A 27,348-nucleotide genomic window follows, 5' to 3' on the forward strand; every position below is an offset into this window, starting at 1 on the left:
CTCCCACAGTCCAAAGATGTGTAGTTTAGGTGGATTGGCCATAAGGGCCTCATCAGACAGTCTAAGGTTTCAACCAGCCCCCCGCACTAAAATAGGACGGCGCGGTGGCAGTGGTTAGCACTGCTGCCTCTCAGCGCCAGGGACCCGGGTTCGATTCTAGGCTTGGGTCACTGTCTGTGCGGAGTCTGCACGTTCTCCCCGTGTCTGCGTGGGTTTCCTCCGGGTGCTCCGGTTTCCTCCCACATTCCAAAGATGTGCAGGTTAGGTGGATTGGCCATGCTAAATTGTCCCTTAGTGTCAGGGGGGTGAGCAGGGTAAATATGTGGGGTTATGGATACAGGACCTGGGTGGGATCGTGGTCGGTGCAGACTCTCGATGGGCTGAATGGCCTCTTTCTGCGCTGTCGGGATTCTATGATTCTAAATCTGTTTGAGCTTTGAGTAAATTGTGAAGATTTTCTTCTTAATACAACCTTTTTGACTTGAGTCTTTTAATTACTTAAAAATGGACTAATCTCATGTCACCCTTTCCCTGTGGTTCCAGTTTCAATACGGCCCCTGGCTTTACTATTGACATTATTGTCTCCCGCCAACCACCGCCCCCCCCCCCCCCTCCTCTCCAACCCCTCCCTTATAAAGTTGTAAAGAGAACATATAGGATGAAGGACTGGACAACGCAGTCCAGGAAAAGCCCCGAAGCATAAAGTCCCCACGGTGCAGAAGGAGGCCATTCGGCCCATCACGTCTGTACTGACTCCCCACCAGCCAGGCCCTATCCCCGTAACCCATCTGCTTTCACTCGTTTTCTTCCTCCTCTTTGCAAGGTATTCCCAAGGATTCCATCGAGACCCCACCCCGGCCGGACTCCGCCTCCTTCCTGCCTCCAATCCTGCGGCGGAAAAGCTCGGGGAGGGACGCCACGCCGGAGAGGCCCAAGACTCTGGAGTTTGCGCCGAGGCCCCGGCCGTTGTCCAGCCGTCCGCGGATTGACCCCTGGCGGTTCGTCTCTTTCACCAGGACTCACAGCGCCTCGCCCGGCAGCGGGGCGGAGACTCCCAGCAACACCGGCGATGAGCGCCTCGGCAACTCCTGCCCGTCCGCCCTGGACAGCGGCTGCGTCCAGAGCTTGCTGGACATCGACCTCGAGGGACAGACGGCTGACGGGACGGTGCCGCTCTGCCGTCCCGACCTGGCCCTCCACAAGGAATCGATCTACAGCGTGGAGGAGGGTCACATGCGCTGAAACCACTAGGCCGCAAGCCTGTTGCCCCCGGCAACCGACCACTTGACCCACACGCACTTGGCTCTTTGACCATGGCTCATCAAGTCCCAGTGTTCTAATTGGATGGTTTGAAATTTGAACTGTCCAATCCGAATGCAGGACCAAAAATCCAACTGCCTGATTGGATGAGAGTCAACCAATGACGGGGTTCAGCACTCAGACATATTCAGCCCCAAAGTTGCAGAAATGACCTGGATTTGTGCAATAATGAACTCTGTGACCTCCTCCAGCCACTGGGGCGGGCGGGGCAATATTTAAGCACAATAGTTTTTCAAACACAGTTCATAATTGTGGTGGATTTAGGGTTGCCAACTCTCATCGGGCCTAGTCCTGGAGGCTTCATCCCATGAAATCCAACCGCTCCATCCAGTCGAAACAGCCTTTTCCCCACGTCCAACATTCCCAGAATGTTTAAAACGAATGAATAAAAGAGTTGATAGGAAATTAAAAACTTTTTTTTCTTAAACATTGCATCGATTTTTCTCTCGGAGGGGGGGGGGGGGGGGGGAGTGGTTTTACTGCGGCACCCCCTGAAACGCATCTTCAATTCCTGTAGACTCCAGGCTAGTCCTGGAGGGTTGGCAACCCTGTGTATGATGATAACCTCTCTATCTCCATTTTGCTGCATGCATATTGTGGGGACGGGGGGGGGGGGGGGGGGGGAGAACCTAAGAACGATGTGGAACTTGGTTTTGGTAGCGTTACTTCATTGAGTTGACAGACGGAAGCCAAACTTTGCTTCTTCATCCTATAAGTGTTCAGCCTCGGTGAGAGAGGAGAAGTTTGGGACGAGGGGGAGGGGGTGGGGGTGGTTTCCCCTTTCGTTGAAAACCAAACAAGGGGCGATATTGTGAGGAAGCCATATTGCTTTATCTACGGTGTCCTCCCACCAGTCAGATACTCAGTATTTCAGATTACCTCTCTCTCTCCCTTATTTGTTCCTTCACGGGATGGTTGTTGGGGCTGGCAAAGGGGGCCAACGTTTGTTGCCCCCTTCCTTCCCTCATTGTCCCCTTGAGAAGATGCAGCCCACTCACCTCGGAGGTACCCATCGAACTGTATCACTGTTTCTGGGCAGGGGTGGAGGGTTTGGGGAGAGGTCATTGAGTGAGGAAGAGGGTGGGAAGCTATTTGGTGTTGCACACATCTCAGCGGGAGAGGGGACAATTAACTGCGCGCGCGCGGTTTTGAGAAGTCACTGGGGGCTTTTCACAGTAACTTCATTGCGGTGTTAATGTAAGCCTACTTGTGACGCTAATAAATAAGTACGTCACGGGAAAGAACCCCGATCGATGCGCTTGAAATCCAGGTTTTAGAATCTGTTGGACTCCAGATCATTCACATCATTTAATCCAAATGTCTTCCAATCAGAGCGAGGGAGGGGATGCACCTACGTTTCCACTTGGGGCTCAACCACCCAGTCTACATCTGTAAAGTGCCAAGTCTTTCGAAAGCTCAGGGTCAGACCACCTTGGCGGCCATCTTCTGAGTGGTGCCATTTCCAGTTGGTCAACTCTTCTCCGATGGCCACAGACTGTAGCGTGAATCGGGTTCGTTCCGAAGTGGGGAGGGGGAGAGCTTTCTTTGGTGGCTGTTGGAGAGGGACACTGCTCCCTTTAACCAAAGCCTCCGGCCCATGTTTGCGTGTCAGGCTGTTGTCCAGAGCAGCTGCTTTCCGGGATAGATTGTGTCGGATTTCCTCCGGACCGAAGTCCCGATTTCTGCGAACGAGAACAGAGCAGGAACGATGGAGAACGGGGGACAGAAAGCAGAGACGGGAAAATGAAATGAGAGGAACAGAGAGACCGGAGGAAGAAAGGGTGACCCAAGGTCTTCTATAAACATAGAAGGAGCAAACAAATGTTCAGATACAGGGGCGGCACAGTGGTTAGCACTGCTGCCTCACAGCGCCAGGGACCCGGGTTCAATTCCGGCCTCGGGACCCTATGTGGAGTTTGCACATTCTCCCCGTGTCTGCATGGGTTTCCTCCGGGTGCTCCGGTTTCCTCCCCACACTCCAAAGGTGTGCAAGTTGGGTGGATTGGCCATTCTAAATTGCCCCTTAGTGTCCAGAGATGTGTAGGTTAGGTGGATTGGCCATGGTGAATGTGTGGGATTACAGGAATAGGACGGGGGGAGAGGGCCAGGGTAAGTTACTCTGTCAGAGAGTCTGCACTGCGGGGATTCTAGGATTTGAAGGAGGGGGTGGGAGCTATCGTGCGTGGGGCAAAAATCAAAGCTGAGACGTTGACTTCACAATAGAGAATGTGACCAATTGGGTCACAGTGACAGAGGTTCCAGGAATGATACGGCAGAGTGACCCTGGGTAACGGGAGCGACACGGGGCAGAGTGACCCTGGGTAACGGGAGCGACACGGGCAGAGTGACCCTGGGTAACGGGAGCGACACGGGGCAGAGTGACCCTGGGTAACGGGAGCGACGGGCAGAGTGACCCTGGGTAACGGGAGCGACGGGGCAGAGTGACCCTGGGTAACGGGAGCGACACGGGGCAGAGTGACCCTGGGTAACGGGAGCGACACGGGGCAGAGTGACCCTGGGTAACGGGAGCGACACGGGGCAGAGTGACCCTGGGTAACGGGAGCGACACGGGGCAGAGTGACCCTGGGTAACGGGAGCGACGGGGCAGAGTGACCCTGGGTAACGGGAGCGACGGGGCAGAGTGACCCTGGGTAACGGAAGCGACGGGGCAGAGTGACCCTGGGTAACGGGAGCGACGGGGCAGAGTGACCCTGGGTAACGGGAGCGACGGGGCAGAGTGACCCTGGGTAACGGGAGCGACAGGGCAGAGTGACCCTGGGTAACGGGAGCGACGGGGCAGAGTGACCCTGGGTAACGGGAGCGACGGGGCAGAGTGACCCTGGGTAACGGGAGCGACGGGGCAGAGTGACCCTGGGTAACGGGAGCGACGGGGCAGAGTGACCCTGGGTAACGGGAGCGACGGGGCAGAGTGACCCTGGGTAACGGGAGCGACGGGGCAGAGTGACCCTGGGTAACGGGAGCGACGGGGCAGAGTGACCCTGGGTAACGGGAGCGACGGGGCAGAGTGACCCTGGGTAACGGGAGCGACGGGGCAGAGTGACCCTGGGTAACGGGAGCGACGGGGCAGAGTGACCCTGGGTAACGGGAGCGACGGGGCAGAGTGACCCTGGGTAACGGGAGCGACGGGGCAGAGTGACCCTGGGTAACGGGAGCGACGGGGCAGAGTGACCCTGGGTAACGGGAGCGACGGGGCAGAGTGACCCTGGGTAACGGGAGCGACGGGGCAGAGTGACCCTGGGTAACGGGAGCGACGGGGCAGAGTGACCCTGGGTAACGGGAGCGACGGGGCAGAGTGACCCTGGGTAACGGGAGCGACGGGGCAGAGTGACCCTGGGTAACGGGAGCGACGGGGCAGAGTGACCCTGGGTAACGGGAGCGACGGGGCAGAGTGACCCTGGGTAACGGGAGCGACGGGGCAGAGTGACCCTGGGTAACGGGAGCGACGGGGCAGAGTGACCCTGGGTAACGGGAGCGACGGGGCAGAGTGACCCTGGGTAACGGGAGCGACGGGGCAGAGTGACCCTGGGTAACGGGAGCGACGGGGCAGAGTGACCCTGGGTAACGGGAGCGACGGGGCAGAGTGACCCTGGGTAACGGGAGCGACACGGGGCAGAGTGACCCTGGGTAACGGGAGCGACACGGGGCAGAGTGACCCTGGGTAACGGGAGCGACACGGGGCAGAGTGACCCTGGGTAACGGGAGCGACACGGGGCAGAGTGACCCTGGGTAACGGGAGCGACACGGGGCAGAGTGACCCTGGGTAACGGGAGCGACACGGGGCAGAGTGACCCTGGGTAACGGGAGCGACGGGGCAGAGTGACCCTGGGTAATGGGAGGAGGTTAGCACATTGGCAACGTATAAAATCACTCTTGCCAGATGGCCGCTGAGGGGATTAAGAGCATAATTATTTTCTTTCTGGCCAATAGCCCCGCAGTGTCAAGGCGGAGCCAGAGAACCAGAGAGTCGTAAAGACTCCACTGTGTTCAGGAACGTGAGTGTGTGATCAACTCCCGTATACGAGAGGCCAATCAGGTGGGTGGAAAACGGCTGGTCACAATTATCCTGGACAATATTCACTTCCACTTGGCGAATCGTGGCTTAATTCCTGACCGAGTGTGTGTCAGATGAGGCTGATTGCATTCTTTGATGAAATAATAGATGGAGGTGAATGCAGCAAAGGTGTTTGTTGCAGAATTGTCCTGGGAGTCAGACTGTGGGCAGTGGTCCCAGGCGAGGATTATGCTTCATCAGGTCCTCCTACAGAGCAGCAAGGCAATGATGTCGATGTTTACAGGTGGCAGTGTTTGCAAATGTGCTAAACAATACGGAAAGTGGTAACAGGGCAGAGACAGAGGCATAATTATGTCACCAGAACAAGTAATCCACGGTCCCCGGCCAGGATTCTCCAGTCCCGCCCGTGGCCGGGATTCTCCAGACTTGCCCATGGCTGAGATTCTCCAGTCCCGCCCGTGGCCGGGGTTTCCAGTCCCACCCGCTGCCGGGCTTCTCCAGTTTCACACGCGGTTGGGGTTCTCCAGTCCCACCCACTGCTGGGGTTCCCCAGTCCTGCTCACTATTGGATTTCTCCAGTCCTGCCCAGGGCCAGGATTCTCCAGTCCTGCCCACAGCCAGGTTTCTCCAGTCCCGCCCGCGGCCGGTGTTCTCCAGTCCCGCCCGCGGCCGGTGTTCTCCAGTCCCGCCCGCGGCCGGGGTTCTCCAGTCCCGCCCGCGGCCGGGGTTCTCCAGTCCCGCCCACGGCCGGGGTTCTCCAGTCGCGGCCGAGGTTCTCCAGTCCCGCCCGCGACCGAGGTTCTCCAGTCCCGTCCGCGGCCGGGGTTCTCCAGTCCCGCCCGCGGCCGGGGTTCTCCAGTCCCGCCCGCGGCCGGGGTTCTCCAGTCCCGCCCGCGGCCGGTGTTCTCCAGTCCCGCCCGCGGCCGGTGTTCTCCAGTCCCGCCCGCAGCCGGTGTTCTCCAGTCCCGCCCGCGGCCGGGGTTCTCCAGTCCCGCTGCAGTGAATGGAGATTTGGCTGAGCACCAATTTTGCCATCCTCGCTGGCAGCGACAGCAGAGATCGGAGAATTCCGGCCCCAGACTATTGTTCTGGGGGGACACGGGTTCAAATCCCACCACGGCAGCTGGTGGAATTTAAATTCAATTAATAAAATCTGGAATTAAAAGCTAGTCTCAGTAACAGTGACCGTGAAACTATCATCGATTGTCGTAAAAACCCATCTGGTTCAGTAACGTCCTTGAGGGTAATCTGCCGTCCTTATCCTTGATACATGGATAGGAAAGGTTTAGAGGGATATGGGCCAAACGCAGGCAAGTGGGGTTAGCTTAGATGGGCCTTTTGGTCGGCATGGACCAGTTTGGGCTGAAGGACCTGTCTCCCTGCCGTAGATTCTATGATTCTTACCCGGTCTGGCCCACATGTGACTCCAGAGCCACAGCAATGTGGTTGACTCTCAACTGCCCTCTGAAATGGCCGAGCGAGACTCTCAGTTCAAGGGGCAGTTAGGGATGGGCAATAAACGCTGGCCCAGCCAGCGACACCCATGTCCCATGAAATAATTTTTTTTTAAATGACTTCAGGAGACGTCTCGGTGAAAAATGCCGGCAGCTGGCAGATGATATTCAACAGGAAAGTGTTGCATTTTTGGAGGGGGAATGAGGAAGGACAATACAAACTAAAGGTACGAGGCGCAAGCGGGAATAGGGATAGAGCGAGTGGGGTACGAATCTAGGATCGGGTTGGCAAAACTGTACAGAGGATTATAGGATCTACAAGGCAGGCTTCATAAACGGGAGGAGATTACAAAACCAAGGAAGTTCCTCTCGATCTTTGATAAAACCTGGGGTGGGGGTGCTGGGCATCGCACTTTAGGAAGGATGTGTAGGCCCGGAAGTTTCAGATTCACCAGGCGGAGGGCGGCTCGATCGGTGTGGCAAAGCCGGGATGGTTTCCCCCTCGAGAGCAGAGACGGTTTAAAGGGGAGATTGGACGGAGGCGCTCAAAATGGTGAAGGGTTTTGACGCAAAATAGATCAGGAGAAACTGGTTACCATCGGTGACGGGGTTGGTCGCGGAGGAGGTAGATTTGAAGTATTTGGCGAAAGGGAGAGAGTGATAATCTCTCAAACTGGGGTTGGGATGGGCTGAGGTAGAATCGGAACGTGGACGTATAGCCCTTTGTATCTGATCTTTGGAGTCAGTGTGGAAAGGTTTGTAGGGAGACGGGAGGAGCGGAACGGATTGGAGAAGTCAGGATGTAGAGAATGGGGGTTGGGGGGAAAACTATCAGATTAGAGGCAATATGATCCCACATCGGAAAGGGGAAGTGGCCCCCATGAGGGCATTAATCATGCGGGATATCACTGCTTAATGCTCTAAAAAGGAGATACTTCCTCCACACCGAGACTAAACTCACTCCCCCTCAGTGGAGCTGTACTCATTTCTGCAGTGGGGCCCCTCATTCCAGCCCCACAGCCCCTCCTGCTGCTCAGTGGCAGCACTGCGACTGTATCGGGGAGGCAGCTGGTGAGACTATGAAGGATTTCTCGACCTGCTACCTGTGCAACCTCAAGTCAGGAAACTGCATTTTTGCTTCTGTAAATGATTATAAATAGTGTGGCCGTTCATTTACTGAGCGAGGGCAGCTCGTGGACGCAAATCAGTCTAACAGGTGTAATAAACTGTCATAAAAGATGTTTAAACTTCCATCTGGATGTAAATAGGTGTAAATTATATAAAGAATTTGCCAGGTTTTAATGGCTGATTTATCCTTAAGTTATACAGTGAGGAGAATTGGTGATTCTGTGATTTGTAGAAGAAATTAAACCTATTTGTCAATGTTTGGTTCTGATTTATTTTTGAAAAAACACTTTGCACCTGGGTTTTATTAATCGAGAGGTCGCTGGGCTGATCCTGTCCAGTTTGGGGGGGCGCTGGGGGTTGGGGGGGGGGGAATTGTTCCATCATCAAAGAACAAAACGCAAACCAGCCTCCCCCATCCATTGACTTTGTCTACACTTCCCGCTGCCTCGACAAAGCAGCCGGCATAATTAAGGACCCCACGCATCCCGGATACAGTGGTTAGCACTGCTGCCTCACAGCGCCAGGGTCCCGGGTTCGAATCCGGCCTCGGGTCACTGTCTGTGTGGAGTTTGCACATTCTCCCCGTGTCTGCGTGGGTTTCCTCCGGGTGTTCCGGTTTCCTCCCACACTCCAAAGATGTGCAGGTGAGGTGGATTGGCCATGCTAAATTGCCCCTTAGTGATCCAGGATGAGTAGGTTAGAGGGATTAGCAGGGTGAATGCATGGGGTTATGGGGATAGAGCCTGGGTGGGATTGTGGTCGGTGCAGACTCGATGGGCCGAATGGCCTCCTTCTACACTGTTGGATTCTATGATTCTGCATTCTCTCTTCCACCTTCTTCCGTCGGGAAAAAGATACAAAAGTCTGAGGTTACGTACCGACCAACTCAAGAACAGCTTCTTCCCTGCTGCCGTCAGACTTTTGAATGGACCTCCCTTGCATTAAGTTGATCTTTCTCTACACCCTAGCTATGGCTGTAACACTACATCCTGCACTCTCTCCTTTCCTTCTCTATGAACTGTACGCTTTGTCTGTATAGCGCGCAAGAAACAATACTTTTCACTGTATGCTAATACATGTGACAACAATAAATCAAATCAAAAGAACAGTCCAGCACAGGAATAGGCCCTTCGGCCCTCCAAGCCTGTGCCGATCATGATGCCTAAACTAAAACCGTATGGACTTACAGAGTCCGTATCCTTCCATTCCCATCATATTCATGTATTCGTCTAGTTGCCCCTTAAATGCCGCTATCGTACCCGCTCCCACCACCTCCCCGGGCAGCGCCTTCCAGACATTCACCACCCTCTGTGTAAAAAACTTGCCTCACACATCTCCTCTAAACTTTTCCTCACACACCTTAAACCGATGTCCCCGAGTACTTGACTTTTCTGCCCTACCCTGTGTCAGCACAGAATGACTCAACCTTTTATTTTGATTTGATTTATTGAGATCATAGAATCCCGACAGGGTAGAATGAGGCCATTCGGCCCATTGAGCTTGCACCAACAACAATCCCACCCAGACCCTATTCCTGCAACCCTACATAATTATCCTGCGAATTGTGGCTACAGGAGCAGGTCAGAGGCTAGGAGTCCTGCGGCAAGGAACTCACCTCCTGACTCCCCAAAGCCTGTCCACCATCTACAAGGCACAAGTCAGGAGTGTGATGGAATACTCCCCACTTGCCTGGATGGGTGCAGCTCCAACAACACTCAAGAAGCTCGACACCATCCAGGACAAAGCAACCCCGCTTGATTGGCACCCCATCCACAAACACCCACTCCCTCCACCACCGACGCTCAGTAGCAGCAGTGTGTACCATCTACAAGATGCACTGCAGCAACTCACCAAAGATCCTTAGACAGCACCTTCCAAACCCACCACCACTTCCATCTAGAAGGATAAGGGCAGCAGATACATGGGGAACACCACCACCTGCAAGTTCCCCTCCAAGTCACTCACCATCCTGACTTGGGAATATATCGGCCGTTCCTTCAATGTCGCTGGGTCACAATCCTGGAATTCCCTCCCTAACGGCATTGTGGGTCAACCCACAGCACGTGGACGGCAGCGATTCAAGATGGCGGCTCACCACCACCTTCTCAAGGGGCAACTAGGGATGGGCAATAAATGCTGGGCCCAGCCAGCGACGCCCATGTCCCATGAATGAATAAAAAAAATCTCCCTGACACTAAGGAGCAATTTAGCATGGCCAACCCACCTAACCTGCACATCTTTGGACTGTGGGAGGAAACCGGAGCACCCGGAGGAAACCCATGCAGACACGGGGAGAACTTGCAAATGCCACACAGACAGTGACCCAAGCCGGGAATCGAACCTGGGTCCCTGACACTGTGAGGCAGCAGTGCTAACCACTGGGCCACCGTGCTGCCTCACAGATAGTGTAAAGTATTGTTCCTTGCGCGCTATACAGGCAAAACATACCGTTCATAGAGAAGGAAAGGAGAGGGTGCAGAATCTAGTGTTACAGTCATAGCTAGGGTGTAGAGAAAGATCAACTTAATATAAGATAGGTCCATTCAAAAGTCTGAAGGCAGCAGGGAGACAGAATATCAGCATCACATCTGGATCAGGGGAGTTCGATCTATGACGCCTCTCTCTCAGTCCCTCTTGCCCCCAGAGCCTGGGAGTTGCCTCTTGTGGGCCTGTGGAGGTTTCAGAATTTCAGCATCGATGTTGGTGCTTGGGGGAAAATCCCACATTGGCCACAAGGTGGGGGTGTGGAGCCAGAGCCTGTGTTTCCTCAACTATGATGTGGAGATGCCGGCGTTGGACTGGGGTAAACACAGTAAGAAGTTTAACAACACCAGGTTAAAGTCCAACAGGTTTATTTGGTAGCAAATGCCACAAGCTTTCGGAGCCTCAAGCTCCTTCACCTGAAGAAGGAGCTTAAGGCTCCGAAAGCTAGTGGCATTTGCTCCCAAATAAACCTGTTGGACTTTAATCTGGTGTTGTTAAACTTCTTACTGTGTTTCCCTCAACCATGCAATGCAATAAAGACTTGCATTTCTGTAGCACCTTTTGTCACCTCAGGACGTCCCAAAGCATTTTAAAGCGAATGAACTTTTTAAAAATCTTGCAGTCCTGTGTTGCGTTGTGGGTAAAACCGCAGCCATTTGCCTGCACAGCAAGATCCCATAAACAGCTGTGAGACAATGGGGTGGCACGGCGGCTAGTACAGCCGCCTCACAGCGCCAGGGACCTGGGTTCGATTCCCGGCTTGGGTCACTGTCTGTGTGGAGTTCGCACATTCCCCCCGTGTCTGCGTGGGTTTCCTCCCACAATCCAAAAGATGTGTTGGTTAGGGTTCATTGGCCGTGCTAAATTCTCCCTCAGTGTACCCAAACAGGAGCCGGAGTGTGGCGACTAGGGGATTTTCACAGTAACTTCACTGCAGTGTTAATGTGAGCCGACTTGTGACAATAGTAAATAAACTTTAAAAAAAAAACTTTTAACATTGTCTTTGTTTAAGGTTGAGCAATAAATACTGGCTCGGACACTAGGGAGCGCTCTCCCACTGTTCCTCGACACAGCAGCTGTTAATGCCAATCCGCCCCCCACCGTGCTGACTAACGTCCTGGGTAGCACCTTCACCGGGGTTGCCGGGAGTGTCAGGCTGGCTTGGCTCGGAGGTGCGGCCCACCGATGCACTGGCAGCAGTTTGGCCCCTCACACCAGAGGGCAAAGGGCACAGATTCCAGATCTGACAAACACACACAGCAGCTCTGAATTAGCCACACTATTGAATCTGGCCACAGGCTCTCTCTAAGCTGGAGTCGGAGGATAAGGGATATAATCCTTAAAGGGCCGAGGTTTGGAGTGTAAGAATCATAGAAGAATCCCTGCAGTGCAGAAGGAGGCCATTCGGCCCATCGAGTCTGCACCGACCACAATCCCACCCAACCCCCATCCCTGTAACCCCACACATTTACCCTGCTAATCCCCCTGACACTAAGGGGCAATTTACCATGGCCAATCTACCTAACCCGCACATCTTTGGAGTGTGGGAGGAAACCGGCGCGCCCGGAGGAAACCCACGCAGACACGGGGAGAACATGCAGACTCCGCACAGTGACCCCAAGCCGGGAATTGAACCCGGGTCCCTGGCACTGTGAGGCAGCAGTGCTAACCACTCTGCCGCGTGCTGCTCAGAGTTGGGAAGTTAGGCTAAATGTGGCCAAGAACAATATAGCACAGGAAAAGGCCCTTCGGCCCACCTAGCCTACATCAATACGTGGTTTCTATCCCTCTGTTCATTTCCCATTCATGTGTCTATCAAGATATGGTTTGAACGTTGTTGTTGTACCCGATTCCACCACCTCCACTGGCAGTGCGTTCCTGGCACTCACCACCCTCTGTGTGAGAACCTTCCCTGCACATCTCCCCTAAACTTACCCCCTCTCACCTTAAACCTGTGCCTCTTGTGGTCCACCCTTCCACCCTGGGGAAAAAGCCTCTGACCGTCCATGCCGAATAGTGATAGCACAGAAGGAGGCCATTCTGCCCATCTTGTCTGCACCGGCTCTCTGAATGAGCAATTCATCGAGTGCCACTCCCTGGTCTCCTCCACATACCCCTGCACATTCTTCCTTCACAGGGAACGATCTAATTCCCTCTTCAAGGAGATAGTCATCGACTTCAGGAAGCTTCGTGGAGAACATGCCCCTGTCTACATCAACAGGGATGAAGTGGAGATGGTCGAGAGCTTCAAGTTTTTAGGTGTCCGGATCACCAACAACCTGTCCTGGTCCCCTCATGCCGACACTATAGTTAAGAAAGCCCCACCAACACCTCTACTTTCTCAGAAGACGAAGGAAATTTGGCATGTCAGCTACGACTCTCACCAACTTTTACAGATGCACCATAGAAAGCATTCTTTCTGGTTGTATCACAGCTTGGTAGGGCTCCTGCTCTGCCCAAGACCGTAAGGAACTACAAAGGTCATGAATGTAGCCCAATCCATCACACAAACCAGCCTCCCATCCATTGACTCTGTCTACACTTCCCGCTGCCTCGGAAAGCAGCCAGCATAATTAAGGACCCCACGCACCCCGGACATTCTCTCTTCCACCTTCTTCCATCGGGAAAAAGATACAAAAGTCTGAGATCACGTACGACTCAAGAACAGCTTCTTCCCTGCTGCCGTCAGACACTTTTGAATGGACCTACCTCGCACTAAGTTGACCACAAGGAAGGACACTGCGGAGATTTGCGAAACTGTTGACAGACATTTGGTGATATTCTGGGATTGTTTTCAATAGAATCGAGGTGGCTGAGGGGGCGATTTAACGGGAGGCGTATAAAATTATGAGGGTTCGGGATGGAGTGGATAGGAAGGACCTGTTTTCCCTCGGCAGAGAGCTCAGTAACCAGGGCGCCGAGATTTAAAATAATTGGGAGAAGGGTAAGAGGGGAGTTGAGGAGAATTCTTTCCACCCAGAGGCTGGGGTTGGGGTGGGGTGGGGAGGGGGAGGCCGGAACTCACTTTCTGGAGGGCGGTCGAGGCAGGAACCCTCATCATATTTATAAAAACACTCGGATACGGACTTGAAGCGTCGTAACTTACAGAGTAAGAGTTGGAAAGGGGAACTTGGGACTTTTTTGGCTGGCATAAACTTAATGGGCTGAATGGCCTCCTTCAGCGCAGGTAATTGTTCAACATTTCAATGATGGACTCACTTATAATTTGCCTCATATAATCATAATATTCAGTATTAGCCATTGCGGATCTATTAATCACACAAGTTATGTTATTCAGATATGTTTTTACCACCGGCCCCTGGGGTTGTCACCTCTGGTCATAATCTGGGGGTTCCCATACGGGATGTTATATAACATAGGAGCAAAAAAAGACCATTCGGCCCATCGAACATGCTCTGCCATTCAATAAGATCATAGCCGATCTTTTATTTATTATTGTCACAAGTAAGGCTGACATTAACACTGCAATGAACTTACTGTGAAAATCCCCTAGTTGCCACACTCCGACGCCTCTTCGGGTACACTGAGGGAGAATTTAGCACGGCCAATGCACCCTAACCAGCATGTCCTTCGGACTGCGGGAGGAAACCGGAGCACCCGGAGGAAACCCACGCAGACACGGGGAGAATGTGCAAACTCCACACAGACAGTGACCCGAGCCGGGAATCGAACCCGGGTCCCTGGCGCTGTGAGGCAGCAGTGTTGCCCTGCTGGGGATCTCACCTCCACTTTCCTGAATGCGATGACCGAGTGGTATTATCACTTGACTGTTAATCCAGAAACTCAGCTAATGTTCTGGGGACCCGGGTTCGAATCCCGCCACGGCAGATGGTGGAATTTGAATTCCATAAAAAGTCTGGAATTAAGAATCTACTGATGACCATGAAACCATTGTCGATTGTCGGAAAAATCCATCTGGGTCACTAATGTCCTTTAGAGATTGAAATCTGCCGTCCTTACCCGGTCTGGCCTACATGTGACTCCAGAGCCACAGCAATGTGGTTGACTCTCAACTGCCCTCCAAGGGCAACTAGGGATGGGCAATAAATGCTGGCCAGCGAGTGACACCCATGTCCCAGGAATGAATAAAATAAACCCTCAATCCCTTTGTCAGACCAAAACTCGGCCTTGAATGTATTCAAGTCCCCACTGCTCCCTGAGGAAGAGAATTCCAAACACTTAAGACCCTCTGAGAGAAAAACTTCCTCCTCATCTCCATCGTAAGTGGGAGAATCCGGATTGTTTAAACTGTACCCCCCAAGTTTTATATTCTCCAATGAGGGGAAATATCCTCTCTCCATCCACCATGTTGAGCCCCCTCAGAATTTCATCCATCTCAACACGGTCATCTCTTAATTAACCTCAATTAAGTATCGGCCTGACTGGCTCTAACCTTCCTCATAAGGCAAATGTCTGGAACTGAATCTCTAATATCTCCATCCTCCATTTCCCCAGGTATCCTGGATCAATATTTATCCCTCACCCCAGCCTCACCAACAATACATTATCTGGGTCATTCTCACATTGCTGCCTGTGGGATCTTGCTGTGTGCAAATTGGCCGCTGTGCTTCCTTTGCCACAACGGGGCAGCACGGTGGTTAGCACCGCTGCCTCACAGCGCCAGGGACTTGGGTTCAATTCTGGCCTCGGGTCACTGTCTGTGTGGAGTTTGCACATTCGCCCCGTGTCAGCGTGGGTTTCCTCCGGGTGCTCCAGTTTCCTCCCACAGTCCAAAGATGTGCGGGTTAGGTGGATTGGCCATGCTAAATTGCCCTTTAGTGTCTAAAGATGTGTAGGTTAGGTGGATTGGCCGTGCTAAATTGCCCCTTAGTATCCAAAGATGTGCGGGTTAGGTGGATTGGCCGTGCTAAATTGCCCCTTAGTATCCAAAGATGTGCGGGTTAGGTGGATTGGCCATGCTAAATTGCCCCTTAGTGTCCAAAGATGTGTAGGTTAGGTGGATTGGCCGTGCTAAATTGCCCCTTAGTATCCAAAGATGTGCGGGTTAGGTGGATTGGCCATGCTAAATTGCCCCTTAGTGTCCAAAGATGTGTAGGTAAGGTGGATTGGCCATGCTAAATTAACCCTTAGTGTCCAAAGATGTGCGGGTTAGATGGATTGGCCATGCTAAATTGCCCCTTAGTGTCCAAAGATGTGCGGGTTAGATGGATTGGCCATGCTAAATTGCCCCTTAGTGTCCAAAGGTGTGTAGGTAAGGTGAATTGGCCATGCTAAATTGCCCCTTAGTGTCCAAAGATGTGCGGGTTAGATGGATTGGCCATGCTAAATTGCCCCTTAGTATCCTAAGGTCAGACGGATTGGCATAGTAAATGCCAGGGAGTCAGTGCAGACTTGATGGGCCGAATGGCCTCTTCTGCACTGTCGGGATTGTGTGACCAACTTCACAAAGTACCCCTTGGGTTTTAAACACTTTGGGGTGTCCTGGAGGGTGGTGGAAGATGCGACAGGAATTTCCGGTCTCCCTCCTCTGTTGTAAGCTGCATTCTGCGGTCCGGCCTTGCATCCCAGGCTTCCCAGAAGGAAACCGGCCGGGCGACCGGAAAACGGGATCAAATACAGGTTCCCGGGGAGCAGCCACGGCATGGAAAATTCCCCAAGGCTGTGCAGTGCTGCGTTACACGCTGGGCAAAGACACATTGACACCAACCAATCAAGCACGCTTTCCAGCCCCTCCGTAACCTAGCAACACAACCAGTGCTATTTTTGGAGAGAATCACAATTGCTCGTGGATTTAAAAATATGGAGTTTGAATCTTGTAGCTGCGCTGCTTCCAAAATGGACGCTTCAGAGTGGTCACTGCTCTGCCTTTATGGAATTAGCAGTGAGATGGCCTACTCTTAATCTGCGCGTTCAATCCCTCCTAACGTCATGGTGCTTTGCTCTTTATTCGGCCTCCCTATGATCTGGCCTCTTTAAGTAAACGAACAGCCTGTTGAAGGAAAACTCCAAAGATTCCCGGCACTGGTCTTTCGGAATATCCAACAAACCCTCCCGTCAGCTCCATCCCATTCCTGAAGACCCCCCCCCCCCCCCCCCCCCCCGCCCACCTCATCGCCTTCCAATTCAAACCTCCTGCACCCCCCACCCCCCCATCCAGAAACTGTCACCCACTCCCTCCTCACCAGTCCCACCCCCACACTTACAGAACCCCTGCACTGCAGCAAGAGGCCATTTGGTCCGTCGGGTCTGCACCGACTCACTGAGAAAGCTCAGGCCCCCCTCTCCACCCTAACCCTGTAACCCCGTGCATTTAGCCTGGCCAATCCCCCTAACCCGCACATCTTTGGACACTAAGGGGCAACTTAGCCTGGCCAATCCCCCTAACCTGCACATCTTTGGACACTAAGGGATAATTTAGCATGGCCAATCCACCTAACCTGCACATCTTTGGACACTAAGGGGCAATTTAGCACGGCCAATCCACCTAACCTGCACATCTTTGGACACTAAGGGGCAATTTAGCATGGCCAATCCACCTAACCTGCACATCTTTGGACACTAAGGGGCAATTTAGCACGGCCAATCCACCTAACCTGCACATCTTTGGACACTAAGGGGCAATTTAGCACGGCCAATCCACCTAACCTGCACATCTTTGGACACTAAGGGGCAATTTAGCACGGCCAATCCACCTAACCTACACATCTTTGGACACTAAGGGGCAATTTAGCATGGCCAATCCACCTAACCTACACATCTTTGGACACTAAGGGGCAATTTAGCATGGCCAATCCCCTAACCCGCACATCTTTGGACACTAAGGGATAATTTAGCACGGCCAATCCACCTAACCTGCACATCTTTGGACACTAAGGGATAATTTAGCACGGCCAATCCACCTAACCTGCACATCTTTGGCCACTAAGGGACAATTTAGCATGGCCAATCCACCTAACCTGCACATCTTTGGCCACTAAGGGACTATTTAGCATGGCCAATCCCCCTAACCCGCACATCTTTGGACACTAAGGGACAATTTAGCATGGCCAATCCCCCTAACCCGCACATCTTTGGACACTAAGGGGCAATTTAGCATGGCCAATCCCCCTCACCTACACATCTTTGGACACTAAGGGACAATTTAGCATGGCCAATCCCCCTAACCTGCACATATTTGGACACTAAGGGGCAATTTAGCATGGCCAATCCCCCTAACCTGCACATCTTTGGCCACTAAGGGGCAATTTAGCATGGCCAATCCACCTAACCTGCACATCTTTGGCCACTAAGGGACAATTTAGCACGGCCAATCCACCTAACTTGCACATCTTTGGCCACTAAGGGGCAATTTAGCATGGCCAATCCCCCTAACCCGCACATCTTTGGACACTAAGGGGCAATTTAGCCTGGCCAATCCACCCAACCTGCACATCTTTGGACACTAAAGATACAACAAAGAATAGTGCAGCATAGGAACAGGCCATTCAGCCCATCAAGTCTGTGCCGACACAAATCCCTCTCTAATCTAATATTTTCTTGCCTCTACGTGGTCCATATCCCTCTATTCGCTGCCTATTCATGTATCTATCCAGATGCCTCTTGAACGTTGTTATAGAATCTGCTTCCACCACCTCCTCCGGCAGCGCGATCCAGGCATTCACCACCCTCTGTGTGAAAAACCTGCCCCTTACATCTCTTTTAAACTTTCCCCCCCTCACTCTCAACCTCTGCCTCCAAGTAATTGACCTTTCGACCCTGGGAAAAAGACTCTGATTGTCCACCCTATTCAAGCCTGTCATCATCTTGTAAACCTCTATCAGGTCCCCCCTCATCCTCCGAGGCTCCAGTGAAAACAATCCAAGTTTGTTCAACCTTTCTTCATAGTCCAAACCAGGCAACGTCCTGGTAAATCTCTTCAGGACTCCAGAGACCCAAGGCAATGCTGTGAGGACCCGGGTTCGAATCTCACCACGGCAGATGGTGAAATCTGAATCCAATAAAATCTGGAATTAAAAGTCTACTGATGACCAGGAAAACATTGTCGATTGTCGGAAAAACCCATCTGGTTCACTAATGTCCCTTAGGGAAGGAAATCTGCCGTCCTTACCCGGTCTGGCCTACGTGTGACTCCAGAGCCACAGACCCTCAGGGGTGGGCAATAAATGTTGGCCCCACCATAGAGTCATCGAGGTTTACAGCATGGAAACAGGCCCTTTGGCCCAACTTGTCCATGCTGCCCAGTTTTAACCACTAAGCTAGTCCCAATTGCCCGTGTTTGGCCCATATCCCTCTATACCCATCTTACCCATGTAACTATCTAAACACTTTTTTTAAAAGACAAAATTGTACCCGCCTCTGCTACTACCTCTGGCAGCTTGTTCCAGACAATCACCAACCTCTGTGTGAAATAATTGCCCCCTCTGGACCCTTTTGTAACTCTCCCCTCTCACCTTAAACCTATGCCCTCTCGCTTTAGACTCCCCTACCTTTGGGAAAAGATGTTGACTATCTAGCTGATCTGTGCCCCTCATTATTTTATAGACCTCTATAAGATCACCCCTCAGCCTCCTACGCTCCAGGGAAAAAAGTCCCAGTCTATCCAGCCTCTCCTTATAACTCAAACCATCAAATCCTGGTAACATCCTTGTAAATCTTTTCTGCACTCTTTCTAGTTTAAAATTTTTTTAAAAATTGAATTCAATTTCACCATCTGCTGTGGTGGGATTTGAACCAGGGTTCCCAGCGCGACACTCATATCTCATGGATTAAAACAAAACTCACCAATAACATTGCCCTTGTTCGGCCATTTCAGAGGGCATTTGAGAGTCAACCACATTGCTGTGGCTCTGGAGTCACATGTAGGCCAGACCGGGTAATGATGGGGAGGCGATGGTCTAGTGGTATTATTGCCAGACTCTTCATCCAGAAACTTAGCTAATGTTCTGGGGACCTGGGTTCGAATCCCGCCACAGCAGGTGGTGGAATTTGAATTCAATAAAAAATATCTGGAATTAAGAATCAACTGATGACCATGAAACCATTGTCGGAAAAACCCATCTGGTTCTAGCTTTCAATTCCAGATTTTATGAATTGAAGTTAGATTCTACCAGCTACCGTGGTGGGATTTGAACTTGTGTCCTCCAGGATTCATGTTTCAGTGACGTTATTTGATTTGATTTGATTTATTATTGTCACATGTATTCGTATACAGTGAAAAGTATTGTTTCTTGCGCGCTATACAGACAAAGCATACCGTTCATAGAGAAGGAAACGAGAGAGGGCAGAATGTAGTGTTACAGTCATAGCTAGGGTGTAGAGAAAGATCAACTTAATGCGAGCGAGGTCCATTCAAAAGTCTGACAGCAGCAGGGAAGAAGCTGTTCTTGAGTTGGTCGGTACGTGACCTCAGACTTTTGTATCTTTGTCCCGACGGAAGAAGGTGGAAGAGAGAATGTCCGGGGTGCGTGGGGTCCTTAATTATGCTGGCTGCTTTGCCGAGGCAGCGGGAAGTGTAGACAGAGTCAATGGATGGGAGGCTGGTTTGCGTGATGGATTGGGCTACATTCACGACCTTTCGTAGTTCCATTATCATTGGGACATCTCAGCCACCTGCCCTCGTGGTCATATCTGTTTGCTATCGAGTGGAAGCCATGTTCTGAGGTCTTTGTCTGGCGTTGAGGAACATTCTAGAAGCTGCTTTGGAAGCGATGACATATCGGACAGTTACATCGTTAACATTTTCCACCTTCCCTCCTCTAATTTAGGATTCATTTATTTTTTGCCCTGATTCAAATTCATGACAGAAGATTCCCAAATTACCTCGGGCAGATGCACCGTTACCATGGTGACCGTCTTTATGGTAAACAACACTCCTAATGCCTTCCCTGCGACTAAGTCTAATCAGCTTCAATAGTTATCATTTAATAAAAAATTCTGATCCGCAAGGTTTTTAGAAAGCCGATATATTTGGGGGGGCGGTGGAGGGAGGAATTTTCTGTTTGTTCCAGTGGGATTCTCCAGTCCCGCTGCAGTGAACGGAGAATTGGCTGAGCGCCAAATTCCCCGTCCTTGCTGGCAGCGACTGCGGGACAAGATCGAACCCACTGGATAAAAGCAAATTACTACAGATGCCGGAACCACAGAGAATCACACAATTACAGAATACTACAGTGCAGAAGAGGCCCTTCGGCCCATCGAGTCTGCACCGACGCATGAAAGGCCCCAACCTGCCCACCTAATCCCACTTGCCAGCACTGGGCCCATAGCCCTGAATGTTATGATGCGCCAAGTACTCATCCAGGTACTTTTTAAAGGATGTGAGGCATCCCGCCTCCACCACCCTCCCAGGCAGCGCATTCCAGACCCTCACCACCCTCTGGGGTAACAAAGATTTTCCTCAAATCCCCCCTAAACCTCCCACCCCTCACTTTTAACTTGTGTCCCCTCGTGACTGACCCTTGAACTAAGGGGAACAGCTGCTCCCTATCCACCCTGTCCAAGCCCCTCATAATCCTTTACACCTCAATCAAGTCGCCCCTCAGTCTTCTCTGCTCCAGAGAAAACAACCCAAGCCTATCCAATCTCTCTTTATAACTTAAATGTTCCATCCCAGGCAGCATCCTGGTGAATCTCCTCTGCACCCCCTCCAGTGCAATCACATCCTTCAAAGAACAAAGAACAAAGAGCAAAGAACAATACAGCACAGGAACAGGCCCTTCGGCCCTCCAAGCCCGCGCCGCTCCCCGGTCCAGGATTGAATCCCGAATCCAGGATCCCCACCCAATTTTCCAGCCTATCTACACACCAATATCCCATCCACCGAGCTGTCCCTCACAGCTACGATGCTTCGTTCATCACAACCTATTAACTTACCCCCACCCCCCCATTCCAGACCATGTGATCTCCAGGGAGAGGCGAAAACCCAGAGTGAAAAACCCCAGGGCCAATATGGGGAAAAAAAAATCTGGGAAATTCCTCTCCGACCCCCTGAGGCGATCGAAACGAGTCCAGGAGATCACAATGGCCCCGATCGGAAAATGCTTCCCAACCCTAGTCATTTCCACTTCCACGAACACCATATGAATCCCCTGCCCCCGAGACAGGTTCCTATAATGTGGCGACCAGAACTGCACACAGTGCTCCAGCTGTGGCCTCATCAAAGTTCTACACAACTCCTGCTTTTGTAATCTATGCCTCGATTAATAAAGGAATCTGAAACCAAAACGAAAATGCTGGAAAATCTCAGCAGGTCTGGCAGCACCTGTAAGGAGAGGAAAGAGCTGACGTTTCGAGTCCAGATGACCCTTTGTCAAAGCATCAACTGGACAAAGGGTCTTTGACAAAGGGTCACCTGGACTCGAAACCTCAGCCCTTTTCTCTCCTTACAGATGCTGCCAGACCTGCTGAGATTTTCCAGCGTTTTCTGTGAAGATTAAGCCCATGTTCTCTTAGTCCAGCAGGCCTTGGGGAGAACCTCTATGTGGCGCCATTTTCAACCCTTAGGGCAGGGACGGGTCTGAGTTGGGTCCAGGCTAAAATTCAAACACGCTTCAGTAAACATATGCCCTCTCCCAGAATTCCAGAAAGTTCCAACAGCAGCCACATTGCCAGGAGACGGTGGCGCAGTGGTTTTGTCACTGGGCTAGCTGTGCTAATGATCCAGAGATCCAGGGTTAATGTTCTGGGAACCCAGGTTCGAATCCCGCCACGGCAGATGGTGGAATTTAAATTCAATAAAAAATCTCTGGAATTAACAATCTACTGATGACCATGAAACCATTGTCAGAAAACCCATCTGGTTCACTAACGTCCCTTTCGGGAAGGAAATCTGCCGTCCTTACCCGGTCTGGCCTACATGTGACTCCAGAGCCACAGCAATGTGGTTGACTCTCAACTGCCCTCTGAAATGGCCGAGCAAGACACTCAGGGGCAATTAGGGATGGGTAATAAATGTGGGCCCAGCCAGCGATGCCCCCATCCTATCAGGGAATTAAAAGAAAAATATTGGAAAAAGACACATGGGAACACCACCACCTGCAAGTTCCCCTCCAATCCACTCACCATCCTGACTTGGAAATATATCGGCCGTTCCTTCATAGTCGCTGGGTCAAAATCCTGGAATTCCCTCCCTAACGGCATTGTGGGTCAACCCACAGAACATGGACTGCAGCGATTCAAGAAGGCGGCTCACCACCACCTTCTCAAGGGGCAACTAGGGATGGGCAATAAATGCTGGACCCAGCCAGCGACACCCATGTCCCCCGAATGAATAAAAAATTATTCTCACTGGAAGAACCAGGGGGAAATTGGAAGAATCCTTTTCCCAGATGCTGGTTTTGATGTAACTGAGATCAGTTCAGCTCCAACATCCGAGGAAGAACAAAGATGTGCAGGTTAGGTGGATTGGCCAGGCTAAATTGCCCCTTAGTGTCCAAAGATGTGTAGGTTAGGTGGATTGGCCATGGTAAATTGCCCCTTAGTGTCCAAAGAGTTCCAGGTGAGGTGAATTGGCCATGCTAAATTGCCTCTTAGTGTCTCAAGATGTAAAGGTTAGGTGGATTGGCCGTGTTAAATTGCCCCTTCGTGTTGGGGGGATTAGCAGGGTAAATATGTGGGGCTATGGGGATAGGGCCTAGGTGGGATTGTTGTTGGCACAGGATTGATGGACCGAATGGCCTCCATCTGCACTGTGGGATTCTATGATAAGAATAACTAAACATTTGTACGGGAAATGGGATTGTAGGAGGTTTCAGTAACAAGGGGCTGAATGGCCTCCTGTGTTGAAACTGCTCCATGATCGGGAAACCCCAGTTGTGGATTAACCTCTGCAAGTTTCTCACAGTAAATCCTCCCAACCAATTGGTTAACACTGCTGCCTCGCAGCGCCAGGGACCCGGGTTCGATTCCCGGCTCGGGTCACTGTCTGTGTGGAGTCTGCACCTTCTCCCCGTGTCTGCGTGGGTTTCCTCCGGGTGCTCCGGTTTCCTCCGAAAGACGTGCTGGTTCGGGTGCATTGGCCGTGCTAAATTCTCCCTCAGTGTACCCGAACAGGCGCCAGAGTGTGGCGACTAGGAGATTTTCACAATAACTTCATTGCAGTGTTAATGTAAGCCAACTTGTGACACTAATAAATAAACTTTAAATCACATCTGAGGGTCGCTCAAAAAATAATCAAAGCTAAATTATCGACGCAAAATCATCAGTACTGATAGATTTTGGATGCTTTATTAAAAGTATAACACTTACGGATGTCCCATTCTGAATATAAACCTTTCAATCCACAGCCAGCCTCCTGTTGGTCCACCTTCCCTCAACACTGACAGATCCAGTGATGTCGGCGTTGAGTTGATACTCACCATTCACCTCCCATTGTCCACTTGACCTATGACATCGCTTGACCTTTGACATTGTTCGACCTACGGCATCATTTGACCTCTGACATCATTTGGCGAGATGGCCCACTTTCTTTAAAATTAAGAGCTGGCGGGGGTGGGAGGTTGGAGTGGGGGGGGGGGGGGGGGGGGGGGGGAGTCTGAATTCCCAAATGTCAAACTCTTGGCTTCCGTGAAACACATCAATTATTAAACTCTTTAAAAGTACGTCATGGTACTTGAATGTTGCTTAAAAAAAAAGAGAAACGTGCTGCCAAAGTTTTACTACTCGGACTCATCAGAACTGATTGCAAAATTGCCAACAGCAAAGGGGACCACAATGCCTGATGAGAGAGTGGTGATTGGTTGGCAAGCGGGCTCTGATTGGCGGAGGCATTGCCGTGGAGAATGCAGCAGGGGACAGTTAACTGCCAAATTATTGCTCAAGTTCAAACCAGGCAGCACAACTCTGATTGGTCAGGGTGTCATGTTGCTTTATAAAACTTTGGTTAGGTCGCACTTTGCGTTCAGTTCTGGTCGCCACATTACAGGAAGGATGTGGAGGCTTTGGAGAGGGTGTAGAAGAGGTTTACCAGGATGCTGCCTGGATTGGAGGGTTTGAGTTATAAGGAGCGGCTGGACAAACTCGGGTTGTTTTCTCTGGAGCGGCGGAGGCTGAGGGGAGACCTGATAGAAGTCCGTAAAATGATGAGAGGCAGAGATAGGTTTGACAGTCAGAATCTTTGTCCACTAGTTTAACACTAGGGACACGCACTTAAGGTGAGAGGGGGAAAGTTCAAAGAAGATGTGAGGGGTAAGTTTCTTTACACAGAGAGCAGTAGGTGTCTGGAACATGGGTGCCAGGGGTGGTGGTGGAGGCAGATACGATCGGGGCGTTTAAGGGGCTTTTAGATAAGCACAGGAATATGCAAGGGATAGAGGGGTATGGAGCAAGGGATTAGTTTAATTTGGAGTCATGTTCAGCACAACATTGTGGGCCGAAGGGCCTGATCCTGTGCTGTACTGTTCTATGTTCTAAGGCAGTGCCATGAGGGATCAACCAGGGAATGGCTGTCCTCCAAGCTTTTGTTCAGTTGAAATGGGTGCAATGCCCGAACAGGAGAGGGGCTCTGTGCGTGAATATCTGTGGCTTCCAGCAGACGTAAGTAAGCCATGCTGGAATTCTTGGCACAATCGGAATGGTTTAGCAAGTGCTGCTTCAGCACGGAACCATATCTAAGGTTGGACGGTACGTTCTGAGTTTTGCAAGCACGGGTTTCATAAGATATAGGAGCGGAATAAGGCCATTCGGCCCATCGAGTCCACTCCGTCATTCGATCACGGCTGATATGTTCCTCATCCCCATTTTCCTGCCTTCTCCCCATAACCCTTCAACCCCATTCCCAATTAAAAATCTGTCTAACTCCTCCTTAAATTTACTCACTGTCCCAGCACCCACCGCACTTTGGGGCAGCGAATTCCACAGATTCACAACCCTTTGGGAGAAGTAGTTTCTCCTCAACTCTGTTTTAGATTTGCGACCCCTTATCCTCAGACTATGACCTCTCGTCCGAGAATGTCCCACAAGAGGAAGCATCTGCTCCACGTCTACTTTATCCACACCTTTTATCATCTTGTATACCTCAATTTGACCTCCCCTTATCCTTCTATGGCCTTGCCTGATTTGAATTTTGAACAAGGCTTAGCAGTTAACTGTGCCCTGCTGCATCCTCCGTGGCAAAGCCTGTGCCAATCAGAGTCCACTGGCCAACCAGTCAGCACTCTCTCCCCATGCAGTGCGAATTGTTATTCCTTCCAAGAAACTTGGTTTGTCCTCACTGGAACGATGGAGGTTGAGGGGCGACCTGATAGAAGTCTACAAGGTTATGAGGGGCATGGACAGAGTGGATAGTCAGAAGCTTTTTCCCAGGGTGGAAGAGTCAATTACTAGGGGGGATAGGTTTAAGGTGCGAGGAACAAGGTTTAAAGGAGATATACGAGGTAAGTTTTTGACACAGAGGGTGGTGGGTGCCTGGAACTCGCTGCCGGGGGAGGTAGTGGAAGCGGATACGATAGTGACTTTTAAGGGGCGTCTGGACAAATACATGAATAGGATGGGAACAGAGGGATATGGTCCCCAGAAGGGTTTTTGTTCAGTCGGGCAGCATGGTCGGTGCAGGCTTGGAGGGCCGAAGAGCCTGTTCCTGTGCTGTGATTTTCTTTGTTCTTTTTTCACTGTGGGCATTCTGGGTGACCTGCCGCCTGATGAGTACAAGCTGGAAAGTTTTGACAGCATGTCCCTTTGTTTTGTCCTTCATTCAGCGGGGTTGTGGGGGTGGGGGGTTATTTCGGGACATGTTAGGGATTGTTTTCCGAGGGTGATGGGAAACATGGCGGCCGGGCGCACAAAATCGCGTGGGATTCTGTCGCCAGCGATTTAGTTGGAGCTGGGGGAAAGGACTGATGGCCACAACTCACCCTTGCAATGGATTATCGTTTAGGCTCATTAATGGATGCGGACTCTCCCGTATCATCTGAATGTTACCCAGCAAACTCTGTTGGGTTCACCTTTGGCCGTAGGGAGGGCATGACCTCAGTCATAGAAACTCTGCCCGATCAGGGGACCTGGCATTTTGGGAGGGGTTTGGGGGGGTGTTTGCTGAAAGTCCACTTTCCTACCCTTGCCTCCAAGCTCCTATCCCCCCCTCCTCCCCGCCCTCCAGTGACCCCCTCCCCACATCCCCCATCCTGCCTCACTCAAGCCAGTGTTGGTGATCGGACTGTCCCTGGGGGGGGGCGGGGTCATTGTTACCGACCATTTCCCGTGCCGGCCTCTGATTGGTCATTGAGGGGGGAGGGCGCTCTTTCTGGCGCTGGGGTCCTCAATCCCAGGGAAAGCCCGAAGCTGGCCAGCTTAAATGCCTGACGGGCACTCAATGTGGTTGGGCCTCCCCCTGCCACAGGAGTGACGCAGAGACCCCGCTGTTCCCCCGACAGGTGGCTGAGACCCTCGTCACCGACATTTAACCCTGGGCATCATCAGCGGCTGATTGGTGGGCCGGCTTCAAGGGAATGGCGCCTTGCCCCTCCTTCCAGGGTAATTGGTCGCTTCAGGAGACCCTGCCATTCGCAGCTTTTTAAAGTTTGTTTTTCCCGCTCCGATTTCTTCTTCCTGCTACTGGCCGGAATAGAACAGGCTCCGGGATAGAGAATAGAACAGGCTCCGGGATAGAGGGAGAAAACAGGCTGCAAAAATAACGGTCAGATTGTCAGCGGCTTGAGATTCGGGAGGGGTGGGGGATGGAGGGGGTGTCGAGGTTGAGGGTTAGGGGCTTGGGGTTAAGGGTTGAAGTATGGGGGTTAGGAGTTAAGGTTTGAGAGTTAGGAGTTGAGGGCTAAAGGTTAAGGATTAGGGGTTAGGTGTTGAGGACCAGGAGTTAGAGATTAAGGGTGAGGGGTTAGGGGCTAAGGGTTGAGGGTTAGGGGCTAAGGGTTAGGTGTTGAAAGTTAGGGGTTGAGGGTTAGGGGTCGAGGGTTAGGGGTTAAGAATGAGAGGGTTGAGGGTTTGGGGTTAGGG

The 27,348-nt window shown here is 51.7% G+C and overlaps 1 protein-coding gene across 1 annotated transcript in view; it reads left to right on the plus strand.

Moving 5' to 3' along the window:
* Positions 1-3,609, plus strand: part of map3k10 (mitogen-activated protein kinase kinase kinase 10) — an 80,984-nt gene extending 77,375 nt beyond the window's left edge. The window contains exon 10 of the mRNA XM_078241802.1: positions 824-3,609. Within this exon, the coding sequence (XP_078097928.1) occupies positions 824-1,242 (419 nt within the window). The 3' untranslated portion in view covers positions 1,243-3,609. The remainder of the gene's footprint in view (positions 1-823) is intronic.
* Positions 3,610-27,348: the final 23,739 nt, after the last annotated feature.

Source organism: Mustelus asterias, chromosome 24 (assembly GCF_964213995.1).
Source record: "Mustelus asterias chromosome 24, sMusAst1.hap1.1, whole genome shotgun sequence".
Taxonomy (NCBI): domain Eukaryota; kingdom Metazoa; phylum Chordata; class Chondrichthyes; order Carcharhiniformes; family Triakidae; genus Mustelus; species Mustelus asterias.